The sequence below is a fragment of the Ranitomeya imitator genome, chromosome 5 (genome assembly GCF_032444005.1).
Source record: "Ranitomeya imitator isolate aRanImi1 chromosome 5, aRanImi1.pri, whole genome shotgun sequence".
NCBI classification, from domain to species: Eukaryota; Metazoa; Chordata; class Amphibia; order Anura; family Dendrobatidae; genus Ranitomeya; species Ranitomeya imitator.
Window position 1 is genome coordinate 62,415,853 of NC_091286.1, and position 25,799 is coordinate 62,441,651.

The following is a 25,799-nucleotide window of genomic DNA, read 5'->3' on the forward strand; positions in this document are numbered from 1 at the left end:
ACTCACTTGCGTGAAATACGGCAGAGTCTCGCATGGTAATACCTGGCTCTGCCACCGGCACTAGGGAGCGGAGCGTGCAGCTCCATGTATTACTATGCGGCCGCATCCTCCGCCCTGGAGTGCCAGCGGCAAAGCCGGGTTTTAACCTGCGAGATTCGGCCGTATTTCACGCAAGTGAGTATGAGCCCTAAGAACACACGTTGTGATCGAAATGCGTTCAGTCTCCTATTGCCACCCTTCCTCCGGTTCATTCCAGCTGAATATGTCATAGCAGCTATTTTGTTGTTTTTTAATGAACACAAATAAAAAATTTTGATTTTATTGAATGAAGCTGGATCTCTTCTACAAGTGATCAGGTATTTCTACAAGGTCATATCTCTCCTCCGTGCTGCGATCAGGGATACGACACACTCTTATTCAGACTAGACATTTTAAGTGGAAGTTCATTTTAAGGAATAAATCCATTTCCATGAATATAAAATAACTAGATGGTGGCCCGATTCTAACGCATCAGGTATTTTAGAATATGTCTGTAGTTTATTTATGAAGTTTTCAGAATAATGCAATTTATACACAGGATTCGGACGGGCAGGGCGCGACCAATTAGCGAAGCGTGGTTCAAATTCCGCGCCAATTCACGGCCGGACAGCGCCTGTCGCTGATTGTTCGAGGCCGGGCGTAACCAATCAGTGAAGCCAGGGCCGGCTCCAGGTTTTTGAGGGCCCCAGACGAAAGAGCCTCAGTGGGCCCCCCTCTTTAACACATACCACAATTCATGATGCACAGATACAGCAGGGAAATATAACACAGCCAAGTTGCGTATAACACAGCCCACGTAGTATATAACACAGCCCACTTATTATATAACACAGCCCACGTAGTATATAACACAGCCCACGTAGTATATAACACAGCCCACGTAGTATATAGCACAGCCCACGTAGTATATAGCACAGCCCACGTAGTATATTGCCCAGCCACGTAGTATATAGCACAGCCCCCGTAGTATATAGCACAGGCACGTAGTATATTGCCCAGCCACGTAATGTATTGCACAGCCACATAGTATATAGCACAGCCATGTAGTATATAGCACAGCCACGTAGTATATAGCACAGAGACGTAGTATATAACACAGCCCATGCAGTATATAACACAGGCCACCTAGCATAGAGCACAGCGATGTAGTATATTGCCCAGCCACGTAATATATACCACAGCCACGTAGTATATAGCACAGAGACATAGTGTATAACACAGCCCACGCAGTAAATAACACAGCCCACGCAGTATATTGCCCTGCCACGTAATATATTGCACAGCCACGTAATATATTGCACAGCCACGTAGTATATAACAGCCCATGCAGTATATAACACAGGCCACATAGTATAGAGCACAGCGATGTAGTATATTGCCCAGCCATGTAATATATACCACAGCCACGTTGTATATAAGACAGAGACGTAGTATATAACACAGCCCATGCAGTATCTAACACAGCCCATGTAGTATTTAGCAATGTGGGCACCATATCCTTGTTAACAAAAAAGAATTAAAATAAAAAATAGTTATATACTCACCTTCCGTCGGCCCCTGGATCCAGCCCAGGCGTTTACCGATGCTCCTCGTGACGCTCCTGTCCCAAGAATGCATTGCGGTCTCGCAAGACTGCTACGTCATCATCTCGCGAGACCGCAATGCATGGACCAGAGCGTCGCGAGGAGCAGCGGGAAAAGCGACGGAAGGTGAGAATTTAATGATTTTTTATTTTGTTTATTATTTTTAACATTAGATCTTTTTACTATTGATGCTGTGTAGGCAGCATCAATAGTAAAAAGTTGGTTACACAGGGTTAATAGCAGCCTTAATGGACTGCGTTACACCGCAGCATAACGTGGTGTAACGCAGCCATTAACCCTGTGTGAGCGCTGACTGGAGGGGAGTATGGAGGGGGCACTGACAGAGAGTAGGAAGGGGCGAATTCGTGGCTGGACTGTGCCTGTGGCTGATTGGTCGCGGCCTCCGGATTTCCGTGACAGACAGAGAGACAGACAGACAAACAGATGGAAGTACCCCTTAGACGATTATATATATAGATGCCTACATCTACACGTGCCTAGCATTCTATTGCTGTTGTATATCATTGAATATAGTGGTAATAATGCGGAGATGCCGCTGTAGGTCAGTGATGTTGGTTCGGACAATCATTTTATGTGAATTTTAATTTGTTATAACAATTGTCATTTCCTGATATTTCGTCGAGTCTCATGCAGTTACATTCAATCCCACTAGAGGGCGAGCTGGAGCTGTGCTGTGTAAAAGCCACCCAGCAGCCACATCCAGACCCCCGGCAGTGAGCGGATCAGTGAGACCTGCGGAGCTGACAGCGCCCACACATGAAAGCACCGCTACTGTACAGGACAAGCCAGTGCTCACTGAAGGCAAGTCATTATATATATGAACTGAAAGATGCACATGCCCAGTTTCATGAATAAAAGAACCCCAATGCCATTTTTCAATGATTCGGCAATCAAAAGGTCATAAGGGTAAGTTTGGAAGTGGTCCTACCATGAGGGTCCTTATACCTAACTAGAGAGCAGTACAGGTATGCACACAATGAACTGTTATTTCACTATAAAACTGCGACTATCATTTTAATTTTTTTTTTCCATAAATGAATAGCACACATGAAAATAATAAACTTTGTAATATATCTTATCAGAGAAATCTGCTTCATTGATTCTGAAAATTGTGATATCAGAGGTAAAATGTGTCTTCAGTGACTACAGGCTTTCCCATTGCTGAGATAGCAGATGACAGTTGGTGCTCAGAACATTCTATGGAGACTGTAACTGTTGTTTGAGGAGAACTTGCAGCAGAATGTCTGTGTCCGCCTTCATATCCTCCTCCTCCTCTCTCCATAGAACTTTATGAGCACCAACTATCATCTATCTCCGCAGTGTGAATAATGTCATCTTCACTGAATGCAGATCTTACCCATGAATTGAGAGGGTAAGATCAATCCGGGAGGCGTAAGAAGCAGATTTATCTGATAAAGATATATTACAAAGTTGTTTATATTCATGTGTACTATTATTGAATTATGAAGTAACATTTAAAATGACAGGTACTCTTTAAAGGGAATCTGTCAGCAGGGGTTAAAACACTAAATTCAGGGATGCATTACTTATCAGGCTGTGTGCTGTTATTTACTCACAATGAAGGTGTTATCACCAGGTGATTATCACTGCCTGGTCTAGGTCTTGGATGCCTGCTAGCCCAACCACGCCCCCTCCTCTGATATGCAGCTCTCTGTCTATAGACAGTGTACACAGAAAGTGGTGCTGTGGAAGGATGAAGCTTTCCAAGCTCTGCTACATCTAAAAACTCTGATTGTGTCACAAGTGGTGCACCCAGTAATCTAAGTGATATATCGCTGGAATCAGTGACTCTCTTCCTACATCACATGAGGTAGAAAAAACCCTGGTGACAGATTGCCTTTAAAGGGGTTGTCTGGCCTAAGGCTATAAGTCTGCAGTCAATCTTTGTGACTGCAGACTTGTGAGTCCACATATTGAATGCACTGCATGGGGTGAGGATTCCCTCGTGCCAGGAGCAGGTGATCATGTGACCATAAGTATGTGATATACATACTTCCGGCCACATTCCGACTAGACTTGTCCAGCCTAGCTCAATACACTTGCATGGAGTGAGGCCGGATACAGTCTAGTAGATATGTGACTTCATTTATGAAAATCACCTATTTGCGGTCTCGTGCAATGTGAGGATTCACATAGATTGACTGCAGACTTGTGGCCTAAGGATGGACAGCCCTTTTAAGCTTCATCTACCAATACAAACATAACACACACTTAATAACATCCACTTCGGGGCACGGTTTTTGTTAAACCCTTTCCCTATGAGTCCTGAAGAACGGTCACAGCAATATCAGACTGTTGTCAGGTATGTTATCTGGCAAGCACCGAATTCAGACAGTCATGGAAATGGGATGGGGTCTCCAGAGTCCCCCCTACTCTCCATATTCTCCTGTTTGCTGTGGCGGTCTTGCTGCTGCTCTGTTATCCAAACTGCTCCTCCTGCTTTGCAGAACATTAGTGTCAGAGAACGGCTTAGAAAGCAATTCCCTAATATAAGAATAGAAGAGACGCTGGCGAGGCAATCCATGCGGAGTGCCGATATCTCCGACAGCACTGGGATTCCTAGATGTAAGACTGAGTGCCCGGATATAGGCCTCATTACATATTCCTCCGAAGGATTTATGTAGACGCTTGTAAATTAATGATGACTTTGCTCTATTTTCCATCATGTCCCATTCAGGAGCGGCTTCTGGCCCCGCAGCGATTAACAGCAGCTCCTTCCTGCCTCGCTTGGGTTTAGCACGATCTCTCTCCCGTACCGACGAAACTCTATCAGAGGCAGCAGATTTATATCGAGCAGTCATGAAAATGGCTCCAGAGGTAAAGAACTTATAAACGTCCTTATACACTTACAGTGGGGCAAAAAAGTATTTAGTCAGTCAGCAATAGTGCAAGTTCCACCACTTAAAAAGATGAGAGGCGTCTGTAATTTACATCATAGGTAGACCTCAACTATGGGAGACAAACTGAGAAAAAAAAATCCAGAAAATCACATTGTCTGTTTTTTTATCATTTTTTTTTGCATATTATGGTGGAAAATAAGTATTTGGTCAGAAACAAACAATCAAGATTTCTGGCTCTCACAGACCTGTAACTTCTTCTTTAAGAGTCTCCTCTTTCCTCCACTCATTACCTGTAGTAATGGCACCTGTTTAAACTTGTTATCAGTATAAAAAGACACCTGTGCACACCCTCAAACAGTCTGACTCCAAACTCCACTATGGTGAAGACCAAAGAGCTGTCAAAGGACACCAGAAACAAAATTGTAGCCCTGCACCAGGCTGGGAAGACTGAATCTGCAATAGCCAACCAGCTTGGAGTGAAGAAATCAACAGTGGGAGCAATAATTAGAAAATGGAAGACATACAAGACCACTGTTAATCTCCCTCGATCTGGGGCTCCACGCAAAATCCCACCCCGTGGGGTCAGAATGATCACAAGAACGGTGAGCAAAAATCCCAGAACCATGCGGGAGGACCTAGTGTATGAACTGCAGAGAGCTGGGACCAATGTAACAAGGCCTACCATAAGTAACACACTACGCCACCATGGACTCAGATCCTGCAGTGCCAGACGTGTCCCTCTGCTTAAGCCAGTACATGTCCGGGCCCGTCTGAAGTTTGCTAGAGAGCATTTGGATGATCCAGAGGAGTTTTGGGAGAATGTCCTATGGTCTGATGAAACCAAACTGGAACTGTTTGGTAGAAACACAACTTGTCGTGTTTGGAGGAAAAAGAATACGGAGTTGCATCCATCAAACACCATACCTACTGTAAAGCATGGTGGTGGAAACATCATGCTTTGGGGCTGTTTCTCTGCAAAGGGGCCAGGACGACTGATCCGGGTACATGAAAGAATGAATGGGGCCATGTATCGTGAGATTTTGAGTGCAAACCTCCTTCCATCAGCAAGGGCATTGAAGATGAAACGTGGCTGGGTCTTTCAACATGACAATGATCCAAAGCACACCGCCAGGGCAACGAAGGAGTGGCTTCGTAAGAAGCATTTCAAGGTCCTGGAGTGGCCTAGCCAGTCTCCAGATCTCAACCCTATAGAAAACCTTTGGAGGGAGTTGAAAGTCCGTGTTGCCAAGCGAAAAGCCAAAAACATCACTGCTCTAGAGGAGATCTGCATGGAGGAATGGGCCAACATACCAACAACAGTGTGTGGCAATCTTGTGAAGACTTACAGAAAACGTTTGACCTCTGTCATTGCCAACAAAGGATATATTACAAAGTGTTGAGATGAAATTTTGTTTCTGACCAAATACTTATTTTCCACCATAATATGCAAAAAAAATGTTAAAAAAACAGACAATGTAATTTTCTGGATTTTTTTTTCTCAGTTTGTCTCCCATAGTTGAGGTCTACCTATGATGTAAATTACAGACGCCTCTCATCTTTTTAAGTGGTGGAACTTGCACTATTGCTGACTGACTAAATACTTTTTTGCCCCACTGTATATGTTGTTAAACCTTTTAGGAATCTTCAGCACAGTGCAGCCACATATCACAAATTTGCATTGGAAAAGGTGAAATCCGCAATATAAACTGATTTACTGCGACTTCAAACCTGCACCATTTAGATGATTAGTCTACGCCTGCATTACAGCCCCCAAGATAAGTAGATGAGGCCAAATTTGAATTCAAATTACGTTACATGGCAACTTGTTCAGCCCCCTCCCTATAAACATCAGATCGATGGCGGCCCCCTCCCTATAAACATCAGATCGATGGCGGCCCCCTCCCTATAAACATCAGATCGATGGCGGCCCCCTCCCTATAAACATCAGATCGATGGCGGTCGAGCGATCTTTGCTGTGTTCTCCGAGAGTCCGTTGGCGGTGGCTTGTCTGTTAGCCAATAAAAGGATCGCCAGCCCGAAACCGCTCAGGCCAGATCCTTCTGTTCCCTAAGATCTATATGGGGACAGTCAGCCGGCCCCCCATTCACATCAGACCGCCAGCCATACCTGTCGATATTGGTGGGGTCAGCAGACATTAGTCTAATGTGTATGGGGCAATTACTTTCATTGTGGCCAATAATTTCTTGAAGTCCACAGTGTGGACCACGTGTATATGGACATCAGGCTCTCGTGTGAACATTTTCCCATCCTAAAGCAAGTGACCATACTAATGCTCTACTATATTGTACTAAAACCTACTAAACTTGTAGCAAAATTCAGCCAAGGGCTTGTTCACACTTTATGTTGTTGAGGTGGTTTTTTGGGGAGCATACTGAGCCTTGATGCTGTTTTTGTTGTTTCTTCTTTTTTTTTTTTACATTTTTCCATTAAACGCAGCATGTGAATTCCTTTTAGGTTTTTATACGCTTTTCTTTTCTAAAGAAATGTATCAAAAACTGCACTAAAAACTTTTAAATGTAAAAAATTTAATGCAGATTTGCAGCTGTGGTTTTCGTGTGTGTGATCATTACCATTTGCTTTTAATATTGTCTATATATGAATGATTTCTTTGTAGGTGCCCGATGCGTACACTGAGCTGGCCGAGCTTCTGGTAAAGACGGACCCTCTCGGAGCAGTAGACGTCTATTGCCAATACCCTCAAAGACCTTCCTGTGAGCAATCATTCGATGATGCGTTCATCCCCGGGGAAATTATCCGCTTGCTTATGAAAAGCGAGAAGTACGATGACCCTCGTCTTCCTGTCAACATGATTTTATATGGGAAAATTCTGGGAATTGGTAAGTGACTGATGAAAAGTCTACGATTTAGGATGCGTGCGTTTAAAACATTTGCACAATGTGAGCAGAAGTAACATGATTCTTGTTCTTCCAATATTTTATGATCACCATATGTAGGAGATACATTGATTATGTCTTCCCAGCAGAGACAAGCTGAAAGATTCAGGATGCCCGGTTCAGGATGCAATCCGATCCTCCATGGCGGCCAGTTGTCTTTTCTGCGGTCGGCATCATAGACCCCTCAATATCAGCACCTTGTGCTTAATCGTCATGATGTTGCACTTCATAGTAAACGCTGGAGGTGCCCAGGATGCCAACCGCAGAAGTGAAGACTGCCCTGGTTCGGCTGCCATGGAGGACTGACCCGGCCGCTGGACGAGGGCATCTCCAATCGTAGCCCACCATGATCGTTTTATACCCTGAATCCTGCAGCCTGAATATGTCCTGTGACATAAAGTAAGATTAGAATTAGACATACCGCTGTAATCTTAGCCCGCGCGCATCGTATTTGTAAAAATGGACCATGAGATGGTGATTATTGCGATGTCTCCATAATCCGCTGTTATCATTTGACCAAAATGGTCTATGGTCTCCAATGAAACCAAACTCCCAAAACCCAACATCTGTGAATAGCGGGTCGGTAAGATAATGAATTATTCAGCGATACACAACATGCGTGTAACAGATTTATTTCTGAATGCTCTGGTAGAAGACTTGGAGAATAGTGGTCATGCTTTATGTACGCCTCTATTATAAAGCTAAACGTTTTCTTTTTTATTATATAAAAGCCATAAACGCTAATAGTTTTTTCATTGTTCATTTGCTACATAAAAGCAAAATTGGGCATTTTTCCAAATAGTCTTCGTTAAATAATTGTTTATGACTTTGATATCGTAGAGCGAGTACAAGTCCTTGGTCTACATCTGTACTTTTCTAAACTGATACAAATCCATCAGATCCCCTGATCGTCCTCCCTCCCTTCTCTCAGCGTTACGCTTGGTTCAATGGCCGTACTAAAACTGGGGTCAGTCACGTTCGAAACTTGTGCGGTGGTCTGCGATTATTGTTTTTTCCCACTGCAGACCATTGGTTCATTTGGAAAATTGGCCATTTGCAGTGGCACACTGGTTATAGTGGGTCCATGTTCTCTTCTTCTGATGTTTCTTCACGTCTGCATAATACGCTCTTCTGAACAAGCCCTTAGGCCAGGTTCATACATCTGTGATATATGGCACGTGCTCAGATGGCAATACACAGTCTGACTGGCAGGTGTCCTTGCCCCAACCATCTACCCCATATATACCTATAAAGCAGATATTTCAGATAAATAGACCCCAATCAGATAGAGTAATGAAATCTGTACACAGAACGTATATCTCAGACGTGGGAACCCGGCCTAGTGGTAAGAGAGGTGGAAGAAGGGATTGCCGTCAGGAGGTTTGACCGATTTGTATCGGTTTTGAAAAGCACCCAATTTCTGTATATCATAGAGGGTGGAACATCTATAGTATCTCCACAATGTGGAGTGGGAAGAAAGTATCTAGAGTCTCTAGGAGGGCAGAGAAGGAAAAAAAAGCTGTAGAAAGAGAGGAAAGTATATGAAGAGGAAATAAGTGCAGGGTAGGAGTAGTGCTGCTATATGAGCTGTTGAATTCAGCAGCACCCTGGTTATACACAGACCACACATTCAGTCTATATTAGTGGGATCGACACTATGATTAGAGAGAAATCTGAATCTTGGCCATAATCTGCATATCGGGTGTCTAAAAATAAATGAAGGAATGAAGATTGCAGACTGAAATTTGGTGTACTTTTACTAACTAAACATGAAAAATATTTGAGAGGAGTCCCTACAGGATAGGTCCCAGCAACGAGACTCGCCTTATCGCAGCTGCCGGATACACATGAATTGGCCAATTTATGAGCTAAGTATTCTCAATTTTTCATATTTTCGAGTGCAGTAATTCAAATTTCAGATATTTCATGCGTGCATGCTATAGCGCTACAGAGTGCAGCTTTATTTTGTTGGTTGTATATAGAGATGGCCAGTCTTAGTAAGCACCTGTTCACACCTGATCTCTGTATGGAAGTGACAGTCAGTCTTTTGATATTTATGTTAGTGAGATGGACACAGTCAAGAAAGAAATCTGAAACTTGGGTCTGGCTGCAAACTTCATATTAGGGGTCTGAAAATAAATGAAGGAATGAAGATTGCCGACTGAAACAGTGTACTGATACTAACAAAACATGAAAAATATTTTTTTCCATGTTAACGTTATCCACAATTCAGATTTGTAAAAAAAAAAAAAATATTATACTGAGTGAAGGATCCCAATCATCTTATGACAATGTGTTCATTCTTCCTTAATCGTATCTTTTTAAGATAAGTTAAAGGGATCATGTCCTTTTTAGCATGTGAACGGCCCAGTGCCTGGGTAGTGATACAATGTGCATCGCTAACATGTTTATTTCATTAAAATTTTGGTCTAATCATGTGCAAAAAGGACTTTATATAGTTAGATCGTACCTGCTCATTTTAGTTATTTTTTTCCTATTTCAGGTTCTCTGGAGAAGTATATAACCATTCTAGAAGCAAAGTTCAAAACCAACATTCTCAAGATGGTGTACGCCGGCATTCACAATAAGCTGGAGGATGACGAGGATCTGCAAGATTTCTTTCGTTTTAAATGCTGGATATGAAATAATGAACACTTTTATATATATTTTTAAAAAAAATTAATTACTTTTGATCATTGGGAACAGAAATGTGTTGTTCTTTATCTGACTTTATTATCTGTTAAAATGTGAATTCCACGCAAAAGCCAAATAAAGTTCTCTGTTCTGTGTATGACGTGAAAACGTCTAGTTGGAAATGATTTTTTAGAACGTGCTAACATTGAACCAGCACTAATTTCCAGACTTGGCAAAGACCTCCAGATGCAAAGAATCCATACTAGACATATTTAACCCCTTTCTGCCATTAGACGTACTATTGCGTCCATGTGGGGTGGGCTTTACTTCCCAAGGACGCAATAGTACGTCATATGCGATCGGCAGCGCTCACGGGGGGAGCGCCGCCGATCGCGGCCGGGTGTCAGCTGTTTATCGCAGCTGACATCCGGCACTATGTGCCAGGAGCGGTCACGGACCGCCCCCGGCACATTAACCCCCGGCACACCGCGATCAAAGATGATCGCGATGTGCCGGCGGTACAGGGAAGCACCGCGCAGGGAGGGGGCTCCCTGCGGGCTTCCCTGAGCCCCCCGCAGCAACGCGATGTGATCGCGTTGCTGCGAGGGTCTCACCTCCCTCCCTGCTCCCTCCAGCCCCGGATCCAAGATGGCCGCGGATCCGGGTCCTGCAGGGAGGGAGGTGGCTTCACAGAGCCTGCTCAGAGCAGGCACTGTGAAGGCTGCAGCGCTGCATGTCAGATCAGTGATCTGACAGAGTGCTGTGCAAACTGTCAGATCACTGATCTGTGATGTCCCCCCCTGGGACAAAGTAAAAAAGTAAAAAAAAACAATTTCAAATGTGTAAAAAAAAATAAAAAAAAATATTCCAAAATAATCAAAAAAAAATAAAAATATTATTCCCATAAATACATTTCTTTATCTAAATAAAAAAAAAAAAACAATAAAAGTACACATATTTAGTATCGCCGCGTCCGTAACGGCCCGACCTATAAAACTGGCCCACTAGTTAACCCCTTCAGTAAACACCGTAAGAAAAAAAAAAAAAAAACGAGGCAAAAAACAACGCTTTATTATCATACCGCCGAACAAAAAGTGGAATAACACGCGATCAAAAAGACAGATATAACTAACCATGGTACCGCTGAAAATGTCATCTTGTCCCGCAAAAAACGAGCCGCCATACAGCATCATCAGCAAAAAAATAAAAAAGTTATAGTCCTGAGAATAAAGCGATGCAAAAATAATTATTTTTTCTATAAAATAGTTTTTATCGTATAAAAGCGCCAAAACATAAAAAAATGATATAAATGAGGTATCGCTGTAATCGTACTGACCCGAAGAATAAAACTGCTTCATCAATTTTACCAAACGCGGAACGGTATAAACGCCTCCCCCAAAAGAAATTCATGAATAGCTGGTTTTTGGTCATTCTGCCTCACAAAAATCGGAATAAAAAGCGATCAAAAAATGTCACGTGCCCGAAAATGTTACCAATAAAAACATCAACTCGTCCCGCAAAAAACAAGACCTCACATGACTCTGTGGACCAAAATATAGAAAAATTATAGCTCTCAAAATGTGGTAACGCAAAAAATATTTTTTGCAATAAAAAGCGTCTTTCAGTGTGTGACGGCTGCCAATCATAAAAATCCGCTAAAAAACCCGCTATAAAAGTAAATCAAACCCCCCTTCATCACCCCCTTAGTTAGGGAAAAATTAAAAAAATGTATTTATTTCCATTTTCCCATTAGGGCTAGGGTTAGAGTTAGGGCTAGGGTTAGGGTTAGGGTTAGGGTTAGGGCTAGGGTTAGGGTTAGGGCTAGGGTTAGGGCTAGGGTTAGGGCTAGGGTTAGGGCTAGGGCTACAGTTTGGGTTGGGGCTAAAGTTACAGTTAGGGTTTAGATTACATTTACGGTTGGGAATAGGGTTGGGATTAGGGTTAGGGGTGTGTCAGGGTTAGAGGTGTGGTTAGGGTTACTGTTGGGATTAGGGTTAGGGATGTGTTTGGATTAGGGTTTCAGTTATAATTGGGGGGTTTCCACTGTTTAGGCACATCAGGGGCTCTCCAAATGCGACATGGCGTCCGATCTCAATTCCAGCCAATTCTGCGTTGAAAAAGTAAAACAGTGCTTCTTCCCTTCCGAGCTCTCCCGTGTGCCCAAACAGGGGTTTACCCCAACATATGGGGTATCAGCGTACTCAGGACAAATAGGACAACAACTTTTGGGGTCCAATTTCTCCTGCTACCCTTGGGAAAATACAAAACTCGGGGCTAAAACATATTTTTTGTGGGAAAAAAAAAGATTTTTTATTTTCACGGCTCTGCGTTATCAACTGTAGTGAAACACTTGGGGGTTCAAAGTTCTCACAACACATCTAGATTAGTTCCCTGGGGGGTCTAGTTTCCAATATGGGGTCACTTGTGGGGGGTTTCTACTGTTTAGGTACATTAGGGGTTCTGCAAACGCAATGTGACGTCTGCAGACCATTCCATCTAAGTCTGCATTCCAAATGGCGCTCCTTCCCTTCCGAGCTCTGCCATGCGCTCAAACGTTGGTTTCCCCCAACATACGGGGTATCAGCGTACTCAGGACAAATTGGACACCAACTTTTGGGGTCGAATTTCTCCTCTTACCCTCGGGAAAATACAAAACTGGGGGCTAAAAAATAATTTTGGGGGGAAAGATTTTTTTTTTTAATTTTCACGGCTCTGCGTTACAAACTGTAGTGAAACACTTGGGGGTTCAAAGCTATCACAACACATCTAGATGAGTTCCTTAGGGGGTCTAGTTTCCAAAATGGTGTCACTTGTGGGAGGTTTCTACTGTTTAGGTACATTAGGGGCTCTGCAAATGCAATGTGACACCTGCAGACCATTCCATCTAAGTCCTCATTCCAAATGGAGCTCCTTCCCTTCCGAGCCCTCCCATGCGCCCAAACAGTGGTTCCCCCCCACATATGGGGTATCAGCGCACTCAGGACAAATTGGACAACAAATTGTGGGGTTGAATTTCTCCTGTTACCCTCGGGAAAATACAAAACTGGGGGCTAAAAAATAATTTTTGTGGGAAAAAATTTTTGTTTTATTTTTACGGCTCTGCATTATAAACTTCTGTGAAGCCCTTGGTGGGTCAAAGCGCTCAGCACACATCTAGATAAGTTCCTTAAGGGGTCTACTTTCCAAAATGGTGTCACTTGTGGGGGGTTTCAATGTTTAGGCACATCAGTGGCTCTTCAAACGCAACATGGCGTCCCATCTCAATTCCTGTCAATTTTGCTTTGAAAAGTCAAACGGCGCTCCTTCCCTTCCGAGCTCTCCCATCCACCCAAACAGTGGTTTACCCCCACATATGGGGTATCAGCGTACTCAGGACAAATTGTACAACAACTTTTGGGGTCCAATTTCTTCTCTTACCCTTGGGAAAATAAAAAATTGGGGGCAAAAAGATAATTTTTGTGAAAAAATATGATTTTTTATTTTTACGGTTCTACATTATAAACTTCTGTGAAGCACTTGGTGGGTCAAAGTGCTCACCACACCTCTAGATAAGTTCCTTAGGGGGTCTACTTTCCAAAATGGTGTCACTTGTGGGGGGTTTCAATGTTTAGGCACATCAGTGGCTCTTCAAACGCAACATGACGTCCCATCTCAATTCCTGTCAATTTTGCATTGAAAAGTCAAACGGCGCTCCATCCCTTCCGAGCTCTCCCATCCGCCCAAACAGTGGTTTACCCCCACATATGGGCTATCAGCGTACTCAGGACAAATTGTACAACAACTTTTGGGGTCCAATTTCTTCTCTTACCCTTGGGAAAATAAAAAATTGGGGGCGAAAAGATAATTTTTGTGAAAAAATATGATTTTTTATTTTTACGGTTCTACATTATAAACTTCTGTGAAGCACTTGTTGGGTCAAAGTGCTCACCACACCTCTAGATAAGTTCCTTAGGGGGTCTACTTTCCAAAATGGTGTCACTTGTGGGGGGTTTCAATGTTTAGCCACATCAGGGGCTCTCCAAACGAAACATGGCGTCCCATCTCAATTCCAGTCAATTTTGCATTGAAAAGTCAAATGGCACTCCTTCGCTTCCGAGCTCTGCCATGCGCCCAAACAGTGGTTTACCCCCACATGTGGGGTATTGGCATACTCAGGACAAATTGTACAACAATGTTTGGGGTCCATTTTCTCCTGTTACCCTTGGTAAAATAAAACAAATTGGAGCTGAATTAAATTTTTTGTGAAAAAAAGTTAAATGTTCATTTTTATTTAAACATTCAAAAAATTCCTGTGAAGCACCAGAAGGGTTAATAAACTTCTTGAATATGGTTTTGAGCACCTTGAGGGGTGTAGTTTTTAGAATGGTGTCACACTTGGGTATTTTCTATCATATAGACCCCTCAAAATGACTTCAAATGAGATGTGGTCCCTAAAATAAAATGGTGTTGTAGAAATGAGAAATTGCTGGTCAACTTTTAACCCTTATAACTCCCTAACAAAAAAAAATTTTGGTTCCAAAATTGTGCTGATGTAAAGTAGACATGTGGGAAATGTTACTTATTAAGTATTTTGTGTGACATATCTCTGTGATTTAATTGCATAAAAATTCAAAGTTGGAAAATTGCGAAATTTTCATAATTTTCGCCAAATTTCCGTTTTTTTCACACATAAACGCAGGTACTATCAAATAATTTTTACCATTGTCATGAAGTACAATATGTCACGAGAAAACAATGTCAGAATCACCAGGATCCATTGAAGCGTTCCAGAGTTATAACCTCATAAAGGGACAGTGGTCAGAATTGTAAAAATTGGCCCGGTCATTAACGTGCAAACCACCCTTGGGGGTAAAGGGGTTAAAAAAAAAAAAAAAAAAAATTATGGATATAACCATTTCTTTTGTAATGTATCTTAATTCGCAAAAAGAAAACTTTGCAGATAGCATCTGATATAGCCCCCCACAACAAAAATAAATTAAAAAAAATATACGAGTGTATATACCGTTGTGTGTATACAGCACGCATGCAGATGTATGTGCACTACTTTGATGCAGCTGCTGTTTTATGGTTACGGGGTTAATCTGTATAGCTGAATAAAAGAATGTTATTTTGATTTTAAAAAGTGTCTTTACATTATTTCAGATCTTGGAGACCTCTTTCATCTGTACAGATCAGAATAAGAACTCAAGCAAACAAGCGTATAAATCGGACGTGTGTCATCAGATTCTTAACCGGATAGCACGCTGACTAGTGATGAGCGAATGTACTCTGTTTAAGGCCGAAGTCACACTAAACTTATGAAATAAAATCGATCTGAGTCTCCCTGCAGAGAGTCGCACGAGTGTAATGCGAGTACAATCCGATTTTTCACACCTAGCATCTGATTTACATCCGAATGCAGTGAGATTTTAAAGGGACACTGTCACCTGAATTTGGAGGGAACAATCTTTAGCCATGGAGGCGGGGTTTTTGGGTTTTTGATTCACCCTTTCCTTACCCGCTGGCTGCATGCTGGCTGCAATATTGGATTGAAGTTCATTCTCTGTCCTCCATAGTACACGCCTGCGCTGTGCAATCTTGCCTTACGCAGGCGTATACTATGGAGGACAGAGAATGAACTTCAATCCAATATTGCAGCCAGCATGTAGCCAGCGGGTAAGGAAAGGGTGAATCAAAAACCCAAAAACCCCGCCTCCATGGCTGAAGATTGTTCCCTCCAAATCCAGGTGACAGTGTCCCTTTAACATGGGCTTTTACATAGAACAATTCTCTGTCATTTACACATCGTTTTCAAAGGAAATATTCCTCAAAACATTCACTCACATTATATATCTACTATATAATTGTCTACGGGTCACTTCCGTCTGTCTGTCCTTCTGGCACGGTTATTCATTCGCTGATTGGTCTCGCCAGCTGCCTGTCATGGCTGCCGCGACCAATCAGCGACGGACACAGTCCGGAACAAAATGGCCGCTCCTTACTCCCCTCAGTCAGTGCCTGTCGCCCGCATACTCCCCTCCGGTCACACAGGGTTAATGCCGGCGGTAACGGACCGCGTTATGCCGCGGGTAACGCACTCCGTTACCGCTGTTATTAACCCTGTGTGTCCCCAACTTTTTACTATTGACGCTGCCTATGCGGCATCAATAGTAAAAAATGTAATGTTAAAAATAATTTAAAAAAAACCTGCTATACTCACCCTCAATAGTCGCTCGCGCCGGCCACCATCTTCCGTTGCAGGTTCCGGTGGCAAAGATGGTATGGGAGAAGGACCTGCCATGACGTCACGGTCATGTGACTGCAACGTCATCACAGGCCCTGCAAATGGATTCGGACGTCCCATTCTATCGGCCCCGGCTCATGGAAACCCTCTAGGGTATGTAACGCAATGCTCTTCTTGGAAAGTTCCTTTAAGATCTTACTCACACAAGCAGCGGCTGTATTTTACAGCCACAGTGCCCAGCTGCGCCTAGGTCTCCTAACTTGAAAAGCAAAACACATTCCTACAAGTTCATGGCCGTCGAACCCTAAATACCTTTGCTATATGGTTGTGTGAATAAGCCCCAACACCGGCTGCATTACTCCGCAAGGAACACTGGTTACATAGAAAACCAGTAAGCAATACTAACTGGTCTGTCTTAGAAAATATTTGTATACCCCATGAAATACCAATTGTGGAGCGTCTCTCTAGCATTCCTGACCAATCTTTACAGGGACAAGCCCTATTGACACGGGACATAATAACATCCGGTTGTCAATTTGTACATTTCCAGGAGGAAATAAAGAATAACATCATAACACAGAGGAGAATGCAAGTATTTTAAAAAAGTGTCATGCTAAAAAATGGTCGTCATTAAAAAGAAGCCAAGCCCAGGACAAATTGTCTCCAGAATGGTTAAGGATAAACATTCACCTTTATTGTAAGTCTTTTTATAAAAACAGATAGACAGGAATATCACCGATAATCTTGAGCAATAACCGACGCGTTTCCAATAAAACGTCTTATTCATAGACCATAAATAAGACGTTTTAGTCAAAATGTGTCAGTTTATGCTCAAGGATGTTTATAAAAAGATCAACGTTGGGGACGACTTCTTCCTCTGCTTGGCTTCCTTTGATAACGACCAGGACGGCTCCGTGCGGCGATTCCTCTCCAAAGAAGCGTCTGAATACAACGGTGTGAGACGACTTCCCTTTTTCCCCCCTTTCCATCTTGCATAATCATTAAAAAGAGGGGCCGAGTGAGACGCCACAAGGAAGAGAGACAGTTAAAAATATATATAATTTTTGTAGGAATCACAGACATGAAGGCTTCTCTGAAGCATATAAAAGGTGTAGAAAAAAAATAAGATTCTCATTGTCTTGAAATTAAAGTTTGTTGAGCTTGGTGACAATCAGAACTCGGACAGTCTGGTCAAAAGATGTGGAAACACACAGGCCTTTCTTATCGGGGCTCCAGTCGATGCTGGAGATGGGCTGCGTGGACAGAGTGACGTTCTGAAGGAGGCTGACCGTTCCCGCCACTCCCATGTCCACACCGTCAGGGTCCTTCCGGGATCGCTGGGCGGGATATTCACTATGAAGAAAAAGAAGTCATCGTATGTCAGTAAAGGACTAAAAACAATATGGCGTATCGTACATTGAGGTCAATGAATAACTATTACAGGTTTTGGCCCCCTTGCAGAAAATGAGGGTAAATGGCTAGAAATGATCCTTTGGTTGCAGAGGTCCAGTGACCATAGTCAAAGGGCCGTAAATGTACTTAGTGATGACAGTGAAGTGTGACGTCTGATCATTATCATGGCGGTTATTACAAATGAATTTGCAATATTTTGTTTACACGTTTTGGTGCCTTTTTTATATTCTCTATTACTACTATGATAGTTTTTTACATGACCCAAGAAAACCCTTTATTGCCTTCTACTCTAGAAATAAAAGATGGTACTCACTATTTCCAGAGGTGAAGACTTCCAACTCCTCCTGTTGTCATAAAGACATCTCTGTTTTGTGGCAGGTGCCGGACTTGCCAGATGGTAGACTTGTGTGCCTGAAATAAAGAGTTTTCATCATTTCTAGTTGTAGACTTTTGTAAAGTGCAACATATTCCAATATGCAATGGGAAAATGAACCGCATGCTATGCCAACAGTTTCTAACTAGCATTGAGCACTTAATGGATTTTTCTTTTCCCATTTTTAGGGTTGGAAACAGAGATAGATCTCATAAAACGGCTGCAAGTGTTGCCTAAAGTATACTGGGGAGTCACATTGTCAGTCTTCTGCTGGTGATAGGTTTCTTCCTGTCAGCTCTCAGCAGCGTGAGGTCACATCTTATAAAAAACACTAGACATTCTGTACACAGCACATATAAATGTGGAAAGGAATTGTTGTAGGTAAAGCTAATTGCCTATTATATCTTGGCTCTCTTACATATAGAAGATATAATGATATCGTCCGCTGCATGTGGAGACAAGGAGAGTGAATCCGGGAGGGCAGAGGTCTGAGTGCAGTGACTGGCAACATTTGGAGTTCACTTTTCTAAAAGTGGAAAACCCCATTAAGGATCATTTCCAGGCAAAAAGAGCCCGTTACCCCACCCAGCTGGCATTCCAACAACAAGATTCTATGAATCCTTCTGGCATGCACCTCCCCCACGGAGGAGACCGGCACACACATGGCACCCAAAGGGGCCGTCTTCCCCCCACTTTGTTTCCCTTTGTGGGCTGGTTCTGAAATGGTACAACAGAGCTTCAATAAGCGGTGGATCACGTCTGCCATTAAAAACTTTATGGCATAAATCTCCATAAATGGAAAGCTCAATTTAGGAGTAGAATAGAGAATTACCTTTTCGGTTACTGATGCAAAACCTTTCGTAGGATGTTGGGTCCTCATGTCGTAGACATGAAATTTGCCTTCTAAAGATGTGGCGACCAATTTATTCATCATGATGTCCTTTCTATCAAACTCTAAACTGCAGACCTGAAACATACGTAATAATGATGAAGAGTAAGGAAGTATGGAGCTCATCGGGAGCGTGGAGACAGTCACAAGGTGATGGGGCGGCTCAGGTGGGAGGCTGCCCAACGGGGACTCTGCGGCCGTACTCGGCTATGCTCCAGGGAAATCACAACTGTACGTGGCTTCAGCCATCTGATACATACACTGAAGGATATGAGGGTGGTGGGCCGGCTATGGTCACTTCCACCAGCTAAAATGAAGCCCTAGGAAAGAACTATTGCACTTCTGAACCTAGAAGAGACCTTCATAAAAAAAATAAATGGTGGCATATCTGAGGGTACTGACGGCATTACTGTCCACCTGGACTAGCCCAAGCCAAGTAAAGAGAATAGGCTGACACTTTACATGGCAAGAGAGGCCCCCCATAATCACTACAGGAAAGTCAGCTACATGCAATGACCTTGGCTCGGACGGCCATATTCATACACATCAACACCCGACCTCGTCATCCCCAGAGAACAAAGGAACCCACAAATGAGTCAGGGCCCCGCTCACAAGTCTAGAATGTAAGGAGATAGAGGGGAGGCTGGAGGCACAACGTGCTTGTGGTACAAAGTCCAGATACCTATTATTATAGTAGACTAGGGTATATGAGGAATGATGCATGAAACGCTAACGAGCGCATGGAGAGTGGTGGAAACTGGAGAGAGAAAAGGGAAGGGTTGGAGGAAAACATGGGAGGAATGGAGAAAACTGAAAATCAGGGAAGTGCATCCCAGAAAGTAGGGGCAGCACAAGGAAAGTCTCGGAGACTGCACTCCACCTCTACTGGCCACCAAGGGTTTAATAATTGGAAATAATAACAAACGTGTTGTGGTAAAGATGCACAGAACATAGGCGTCTGCAGCTTAAATAGACTCATGCGGGGTCTCTCCGCAGCATCGATATATAGGGGGCTACATAAGCAACGAGCATCCACCCCACGAGTCATAGGCTGACATCAGAGGGAGCATTGTACAACCAGAAAGCAGTGAGGAGAATTAAAACATAAATGATCACCGTACCCCATTTCTGATATTAGTCTCCCATCGTAAGGACATGTTGCGCAGGTCAAACAGCTTAATATCTCCGTTGTCATAGCCGGCGCACACCACGCGCTCCTCCTGATTGTAAGCGTGACCTTCAGAGAGAACACAATGGCACTTTTATTTCTTCACTGTGGTGTGAGGTAACCGCGATGATTCCTTCTACTAGGTCCCGTAAATGGAGGATGAAGAGTTACATGTCACCCGTTTAACAAGTTTTGTCTCCTTTCTTACGACACTTGCAGGTCTGACTTGGTCTGTTCTTACTGTATTACATGGACATCGGCGCCTACCAAATGCCACGGTCCAGCAATCTCTTTTGGCTTCTCCTTCTACTGGTTCCATATTGGCCACCGGGGTGTCCTTCTGCCTTGTGTCCCAGACCTTCACAGTGCCTATCAAGAAGCAATCAAGAGCGTAAAGTGTTAAATAAATGGAATAACATGTCATGTTTTAGTAAACCAAGGCCAATTTGTCAGAACTCTGCACTGTGACGTTACTCTGCTGCTCCTCCTGGAAATAAAGAACATTCAATAAGAGATGGCGCCCCCTTGTGGTGACTGCCGGCAGTCAGAGTTCTATCATTCAGTTCTATGTGGCAGCATTTCAGCCATGGGTCTCCGATGAAATCTTAGTTTACATTAGACTTACCATCTCGGCTTCCAGTTACAACCTCGGGGGCTCCTTCCCCAATTCCCAAGCCTCCCACTCCATCAATACAATTTATTATCTCCTTGTGCCCTTTCACAGAGTAAACGGGAGTATCGGCAGCTTCCAGATTCCTACAAAACAAATCAATTTGTGGTCAGATGTGGAAATGTATTGTATCATATCAGACACAAAGCAGACCCTCCATTATTATCTCAGACAACCCCTTTAATTGGTATACATCATCCCTCAAACACTTCATTGCGTCTCGTTTATGCCATTTGTCCTTTCTGCCAGCAGATGGCGACATTACACATTTATTCTACATTACAGTGCATCACATTCAGTGTTTGCTACAAAGCGTTAACCCCTTCCTGACAAAGCCCATTTTGACCTTTATGACAAAACATTTTTTTCCTCACTTTTTTTTTTCTTTCACTGATGTGTTGGGTTCCAGGAGCCATACATTTTATTTTTTCCTTGACGTTCTCGAATGAGGGCTTTCTAATAAACACTTGGTTTGGGGCCCTCAATAATCACATATTGGCGACCTATCCCAAGGGTACGTGATAAACATTATATGCCTGGGGAACCCCTTTAGGTCATAGCCAACGACTTGGGAAGCAGAAATAAGCAGTTGATACGGATAGGAATCTCACCAGATTACTGATCATTTTGACTAAACAAGTTCGATGGAAATACTTTATGCCCAAAAATGACCAAAGTATTCTTGGAGTGATATATATTTTTTCTGGTTAGCAAATAAGAATACTTTGGTCATTTTGGAGCATAAAAGTATTTACGTTGATTTTCCTGGCTAACACAGTACCACAATATAGATTTTTATTGTACATCATATCCAAAAAAGACTATTCCAAACCAGGGAAAATGAATTAATCTGCCTGCATGACTGTGACCTACTGCCATCAGTCATTATCAGCCCAAAAAACAGACGCTGGTAATAATCCAACATCAATCACTATAGGGGCAGCAAAAGTGTAACGCTGATTTAAAGGGTAATTCTACTTTCAAGTCACTTTTCTGAATATGTTGTGTGGACATGATGGGAAAAAAAGATATCTAGCCATGATATCACTTGTGTCCTGTATTTTCACCATTTTTTCCTTCTGCCGACTCTTTGCAATTCACTCTGAGCTGGAGGGAAGAGACCAGCTGCCTGTGACCTCTCCCATATTAAGCTCAGCACACAACGAGGGATCCCTGCTCTTTTCTCACTTAGGCTGCTTTCACACATCCGGTTTTTGGTTTCAGGCTAAATCCGTCAAATTTGCAAAAAAATGGATACGGTGTAAATTGTGAAAAACTGATGCACTGGATCCGTTTTTTAGCTGGATCCGGCTCTCTGTACTGCGCATGGGTGAGAGAGAGAGATTCCATGCCAGAAACAAAAACAAAGCTTCTGGGCATGCTCAATGTATAAAAAACGGATTCAGTCGCCGGATACGTTCATTCACACATCCGTTCCATGCGTTTATTGCCGGATCCGTCCCTTCAGGCTTTTTTGCCGGACACAAAAAACGTTGCAGGAGACGTTTTTTGTGTCCGGCAAAAAAGCCTGAAGGGACGGATCCGGCACAAAACGGATGAAACGCATGTCCTTCAGGCACAATCCGGCGCTAATACAACTGTATGGGGAAAAACGGATCCGGCGTAAGAAAAAAACGGATCCGGATTGTGCCTGAAACTGCCGGATTGTGCCTGAAAGAAAAAACCTGATGTGTGAAAGCAGCCTTAGCACCCAGAGAGCCAGCAGAAAGGAGGACATTATGCAGCAGTACTGAGCAGTGTGGACGTGAACTAAACTCTTGGGTGAGATAAAAGACTTTTTAAAAAGCTCAGTACAATGTCTCCGTATCTCCCTCTGCTTGTTTCCCCTCCCTGCTCCTTACCTTCCCTCTCCATAGAGTAGAATAAGCAGTGACACATGCCACCACAGTGAGGCTGCCAGGCAACTTGTCTGAACAAGACAGATTCAATCTGTTTTTTTTTTTTTCAGAGCGGATCACAAATTCAGTAGGGTGGGGGAGGAAAAGAAGAGCCTTATAAATGGGGAAGGAAGCAGATTTCTCCGATAAGATAACGTTTATTATATTCGCCTTACTACTAAATTATACAGTTTCTTTAAAGCATAGCTCCATTTTAAAACCTTAGATAATTGTGTTGGCACAGTGGCTCACACGTGCTCGGCACCCTGGCACAATACGTCCACGGCACAGTGGCATTCGCGACCACGGTACAGTGGCACAATACGTCCACGGCACAGTGGCATTCGCGACCACGGCACAATACGTCCACGGCACAGTGGCATTCACAACCACGACACAATATGTCCTCAGCACAGTACAACCGCGGCACAGTGGCACAATACAACCGCGGCACAGTGGCACAATACAACCGTGGCACAGTACGACCGCGGCACAGTGGCCCAATACGACCGCGGCACAGTGGCACAATACGACCGCGGCATAGTGGCACAATACGACCGCGGCACAGTGGCACAATACGACCGTGGCACAGTGGCACAATACGTCCGCGGCACAGTGGCACAATACGACCGCGGCACAGTATGACCGCGGCACAGTGGCACAATACATCCACGGCACAGTGGCATTCACAACCACGACACAATATGTCCTCGGCACAGTACAACCGCGACACAGTGGCACAATACAACCGCGGCACAGTGGCACAATACGACCGTGGCACAGTGGCCCAATACGACCGCGGCACAGTGGCACAATACGTCCGCGGCACAGTGGCACAATACGACCGCGGCACAGTGGCACAATACATCCACGGCACAATACGACCGCAGCACAGTGGCATTCGCAACCATGGCACAGTGGCACAATACGACCGCGGCACAGTGGCACAAAACGACCGCGGCATAGTGACACAATACGACCGCGGCACAGTGGCACAATACGACCGCGGCACAGTGGCACAATACGACCGCGGCACAGTGGCACAATACGACCGCGGCACAGTATGACCGCGGCACAGTGGCACAATACATCCACGGCACAATACGACCGCAGCACAGTGGCATTCGCAACCATGGCACAGTGGCACAATATGTCCGCGGCACAGTGGCACAATACGACCGCGGCACAGTGGCACAATACGACCGTGGCACAGTTGCACAGTACGACCGCGGCACAGTGGCACAATACGTCCGCGGCACAGTGGCACAATACGACCGCGGCACAGTACGACCACGGCACAGTGGCACAATACATCCACGGCACAATACGACCGCAGCACAGTGGCATTCGCAACCATGGCACAATATGTCCGCGGCACAGTGGCACAATACGACTGCGGCACAGTGGCACAATACAACCGCGGCACAGTGGCACAATACAACCGTGGCACAGTACGACCGCGGCACAGTGGCACAATACGACCGCGGCACAGTGGCACAATACGACCGCGGCATAGTGGCACAATACGACCGCGGCACAGTGGCACAGTACGACCGCAGCACAGTGGCACAATACGACCGCGGCACAGTATGACCGCGGCACAGTGGCACAATACATCCACGGCACAATACGACCACAGCACAGTGGCATTCGCAACCATGGCACAGTGGCACAATATGTCCGCGGCACAGTGGCACAATACGACTGCGGCACAGTGGCACAATACGACCGCGGCACAATACGACCGCGGCACAGTGGCACAATACGACAGTGGCACAATACGACTGCAGCACAGTGGCACATATTGTAAATGAGTTTTTGAGATTGTAATCAGGAGCGCTTTCTTGTTTTCTGGAAGCATGGCTTCTCTTGTGCGATGGGCTGTGTCTCGTTTGCAGCCACTTTACTTGAGCGGATTCTCTGTTACACGAGATACATGGACAGAAGAAAAGCTATTTATGGGAAAAATCACCTTCCTTCCAATCTCACACAATCGTACACTAGCAGATGTCCCTGTGTGAAGAGCACCCGCTAGTGACATCAATTTCCCATCTACTCCACTTCCCAGGACACAGAGTAAGAAGATGACATTGGATCAGATCAATGATATCTTACCAGACATTGAGATTTCCTCCAAAGTCTCCTGTGGCCAAGTATCTCTGCTGGAGAGAACTGGCTCCAAACGTCCCACATTTCAGGGGTTTTGCCTTCTCAATCTATTCAATACATAAAAGATATAAAGAAGAAAAAAACATTAATAAACGTATCAATTAGGTACATTGTACCCGGGGGCGTGCATAGAAATCATGGGTCCCCAGGGCAAAAGACGGGACGGAAGCATTTTGAGCACATTACAGGGGTGAGGGGGTTAATTATTCTGGATGCACACTTTGCACCTTACCAGGTACGAGGGTAAAATGCACAAACTGAATCCAGAATATTTAGCCCCGTCTCCCAAGTAGCTGGATGGAATTTTTTTGCACAAAACAAAGGAAGGTGGCAAGGGGACATGTTAGAATCAAGCTGGGCCGGCTCACCATCTCACGTCCCCACAGGCAGCGCTCCCCATTTATCACCTCGCAACTAATGGCTTCCGGGCCCTGCGTAGAATGGAGCCGGAGGAGTTCCGAGGACGAGGTACGCGGCAGCGATGCTGACATTTAATCAAAGGCGCAAATACCATGCGGCCACCGGACCATATCGGGTCCTTTCACCCATCGGGCTCTATAGTCACATGGCCTGTCACCATTGGTGGTACGCCACAGGTTGTACCCCATGAGTACAGAGAAAAAGAACCTTTAAGTAAAAAGAAATAGACAGATGCCACAGATATTGCTCTAGGCCTGGGGTGTCAAACTCAAATACAAAGAGGGTCAAAATTAAAAACTTGGACAAAGTCACAGGTCAACCTTGATATTTATTTAAAAAAAAAAGGCCACAATTGAAGAAGTTTTTCCTTATCGTAAAATATGGAAACAATCCTAAAAGGCGCCCCACAAAGTAATCAATAAAGCAGCCTCAGTGACCGGAGGTAATTTCGATGACGTCACCGCCGGTCACTAAGCTCATTCACCAGTGGTCTTCAGCCTGGAGTGGACGGTCACATTTTGGC

At 44.1% G+C, this 25,799-nt stretch overlaps 2 protein-coding genes across 3 annotated transcripts in view; one reads left to right on the forward strand and one right to left on the reverse strand.

The window, feature by feature from the left end:
- LOC138681320 (uncharacterized) overlaps positions 1-10,329 on the forward strand; it is a 115,990-nt gene extending 105,661 nt beyond the window's left edge. The window contains exons 18-21 of the mRNA XM_069768730.1: positions 2,296-2,444; positions 4,342-4,481; positions 7,140-7,362; positions 9,923-10,329. Of these exons, the coding sequence (XP_069624831.1) occupies positions 2,296-2,444; positions 4,342-4,481; positions 7,140-7,362; positions 9,923-10,062 (652 nt within the window). The 3' untranslated portion in view covers positions 10,063-10,329. The remainder of the gene's footprint in view (positions 1-2,295; positions 2,445-4,341; positions 4,482-7,139; positions 7,363-9,922) is intronic.
- Positions 10,330-17,316: 6,987 nt separating this feature from the next.
- The window catches only part of DNAAF10 (dynein axonemal assembly factor 10), a 30,382-nt gene continuing 21,899 nt past the window's right edge, over positions 17,317-25,799 (reverse strand). The window contains exons 2-8 of one of the 2 annotated variants that reach the window (XM_069768731.1): positions 24,803-24,903; positions 20,745-20,875; positions 20,387-20,488; positions 20,073-20,188; positions 18,895-19,029; positions 18,003-18,100; positions 17,317-17,629 (exon numbers count right to left, since the gene is read on the reverse strand). In XM_069768731.1, the coding sequence (XP_069624832.1) occupies positions 17,422-17,629; positions 18,003-18,100; positions 18,895-19,029; positions 20,073-20,188; positions 20,387-20,488; positions 20,745-20,875; positions 24,803-24,903 (891 nt within the window). In that variant the 3' untranslated portion in view covers positions 17,317-17,421. Of the gene's footprint in view, positions 17,630-18,001; positions 18,101-18,894; positions 19,030-20,072; positions 20,189-20,386; positions 20,489-20,744; positions 20,876-24,802; positions 24,904-25,799 lie in introns of those variants that run through there. The other variant, XM_069768732.1, reaches the window with a different exon arrangement.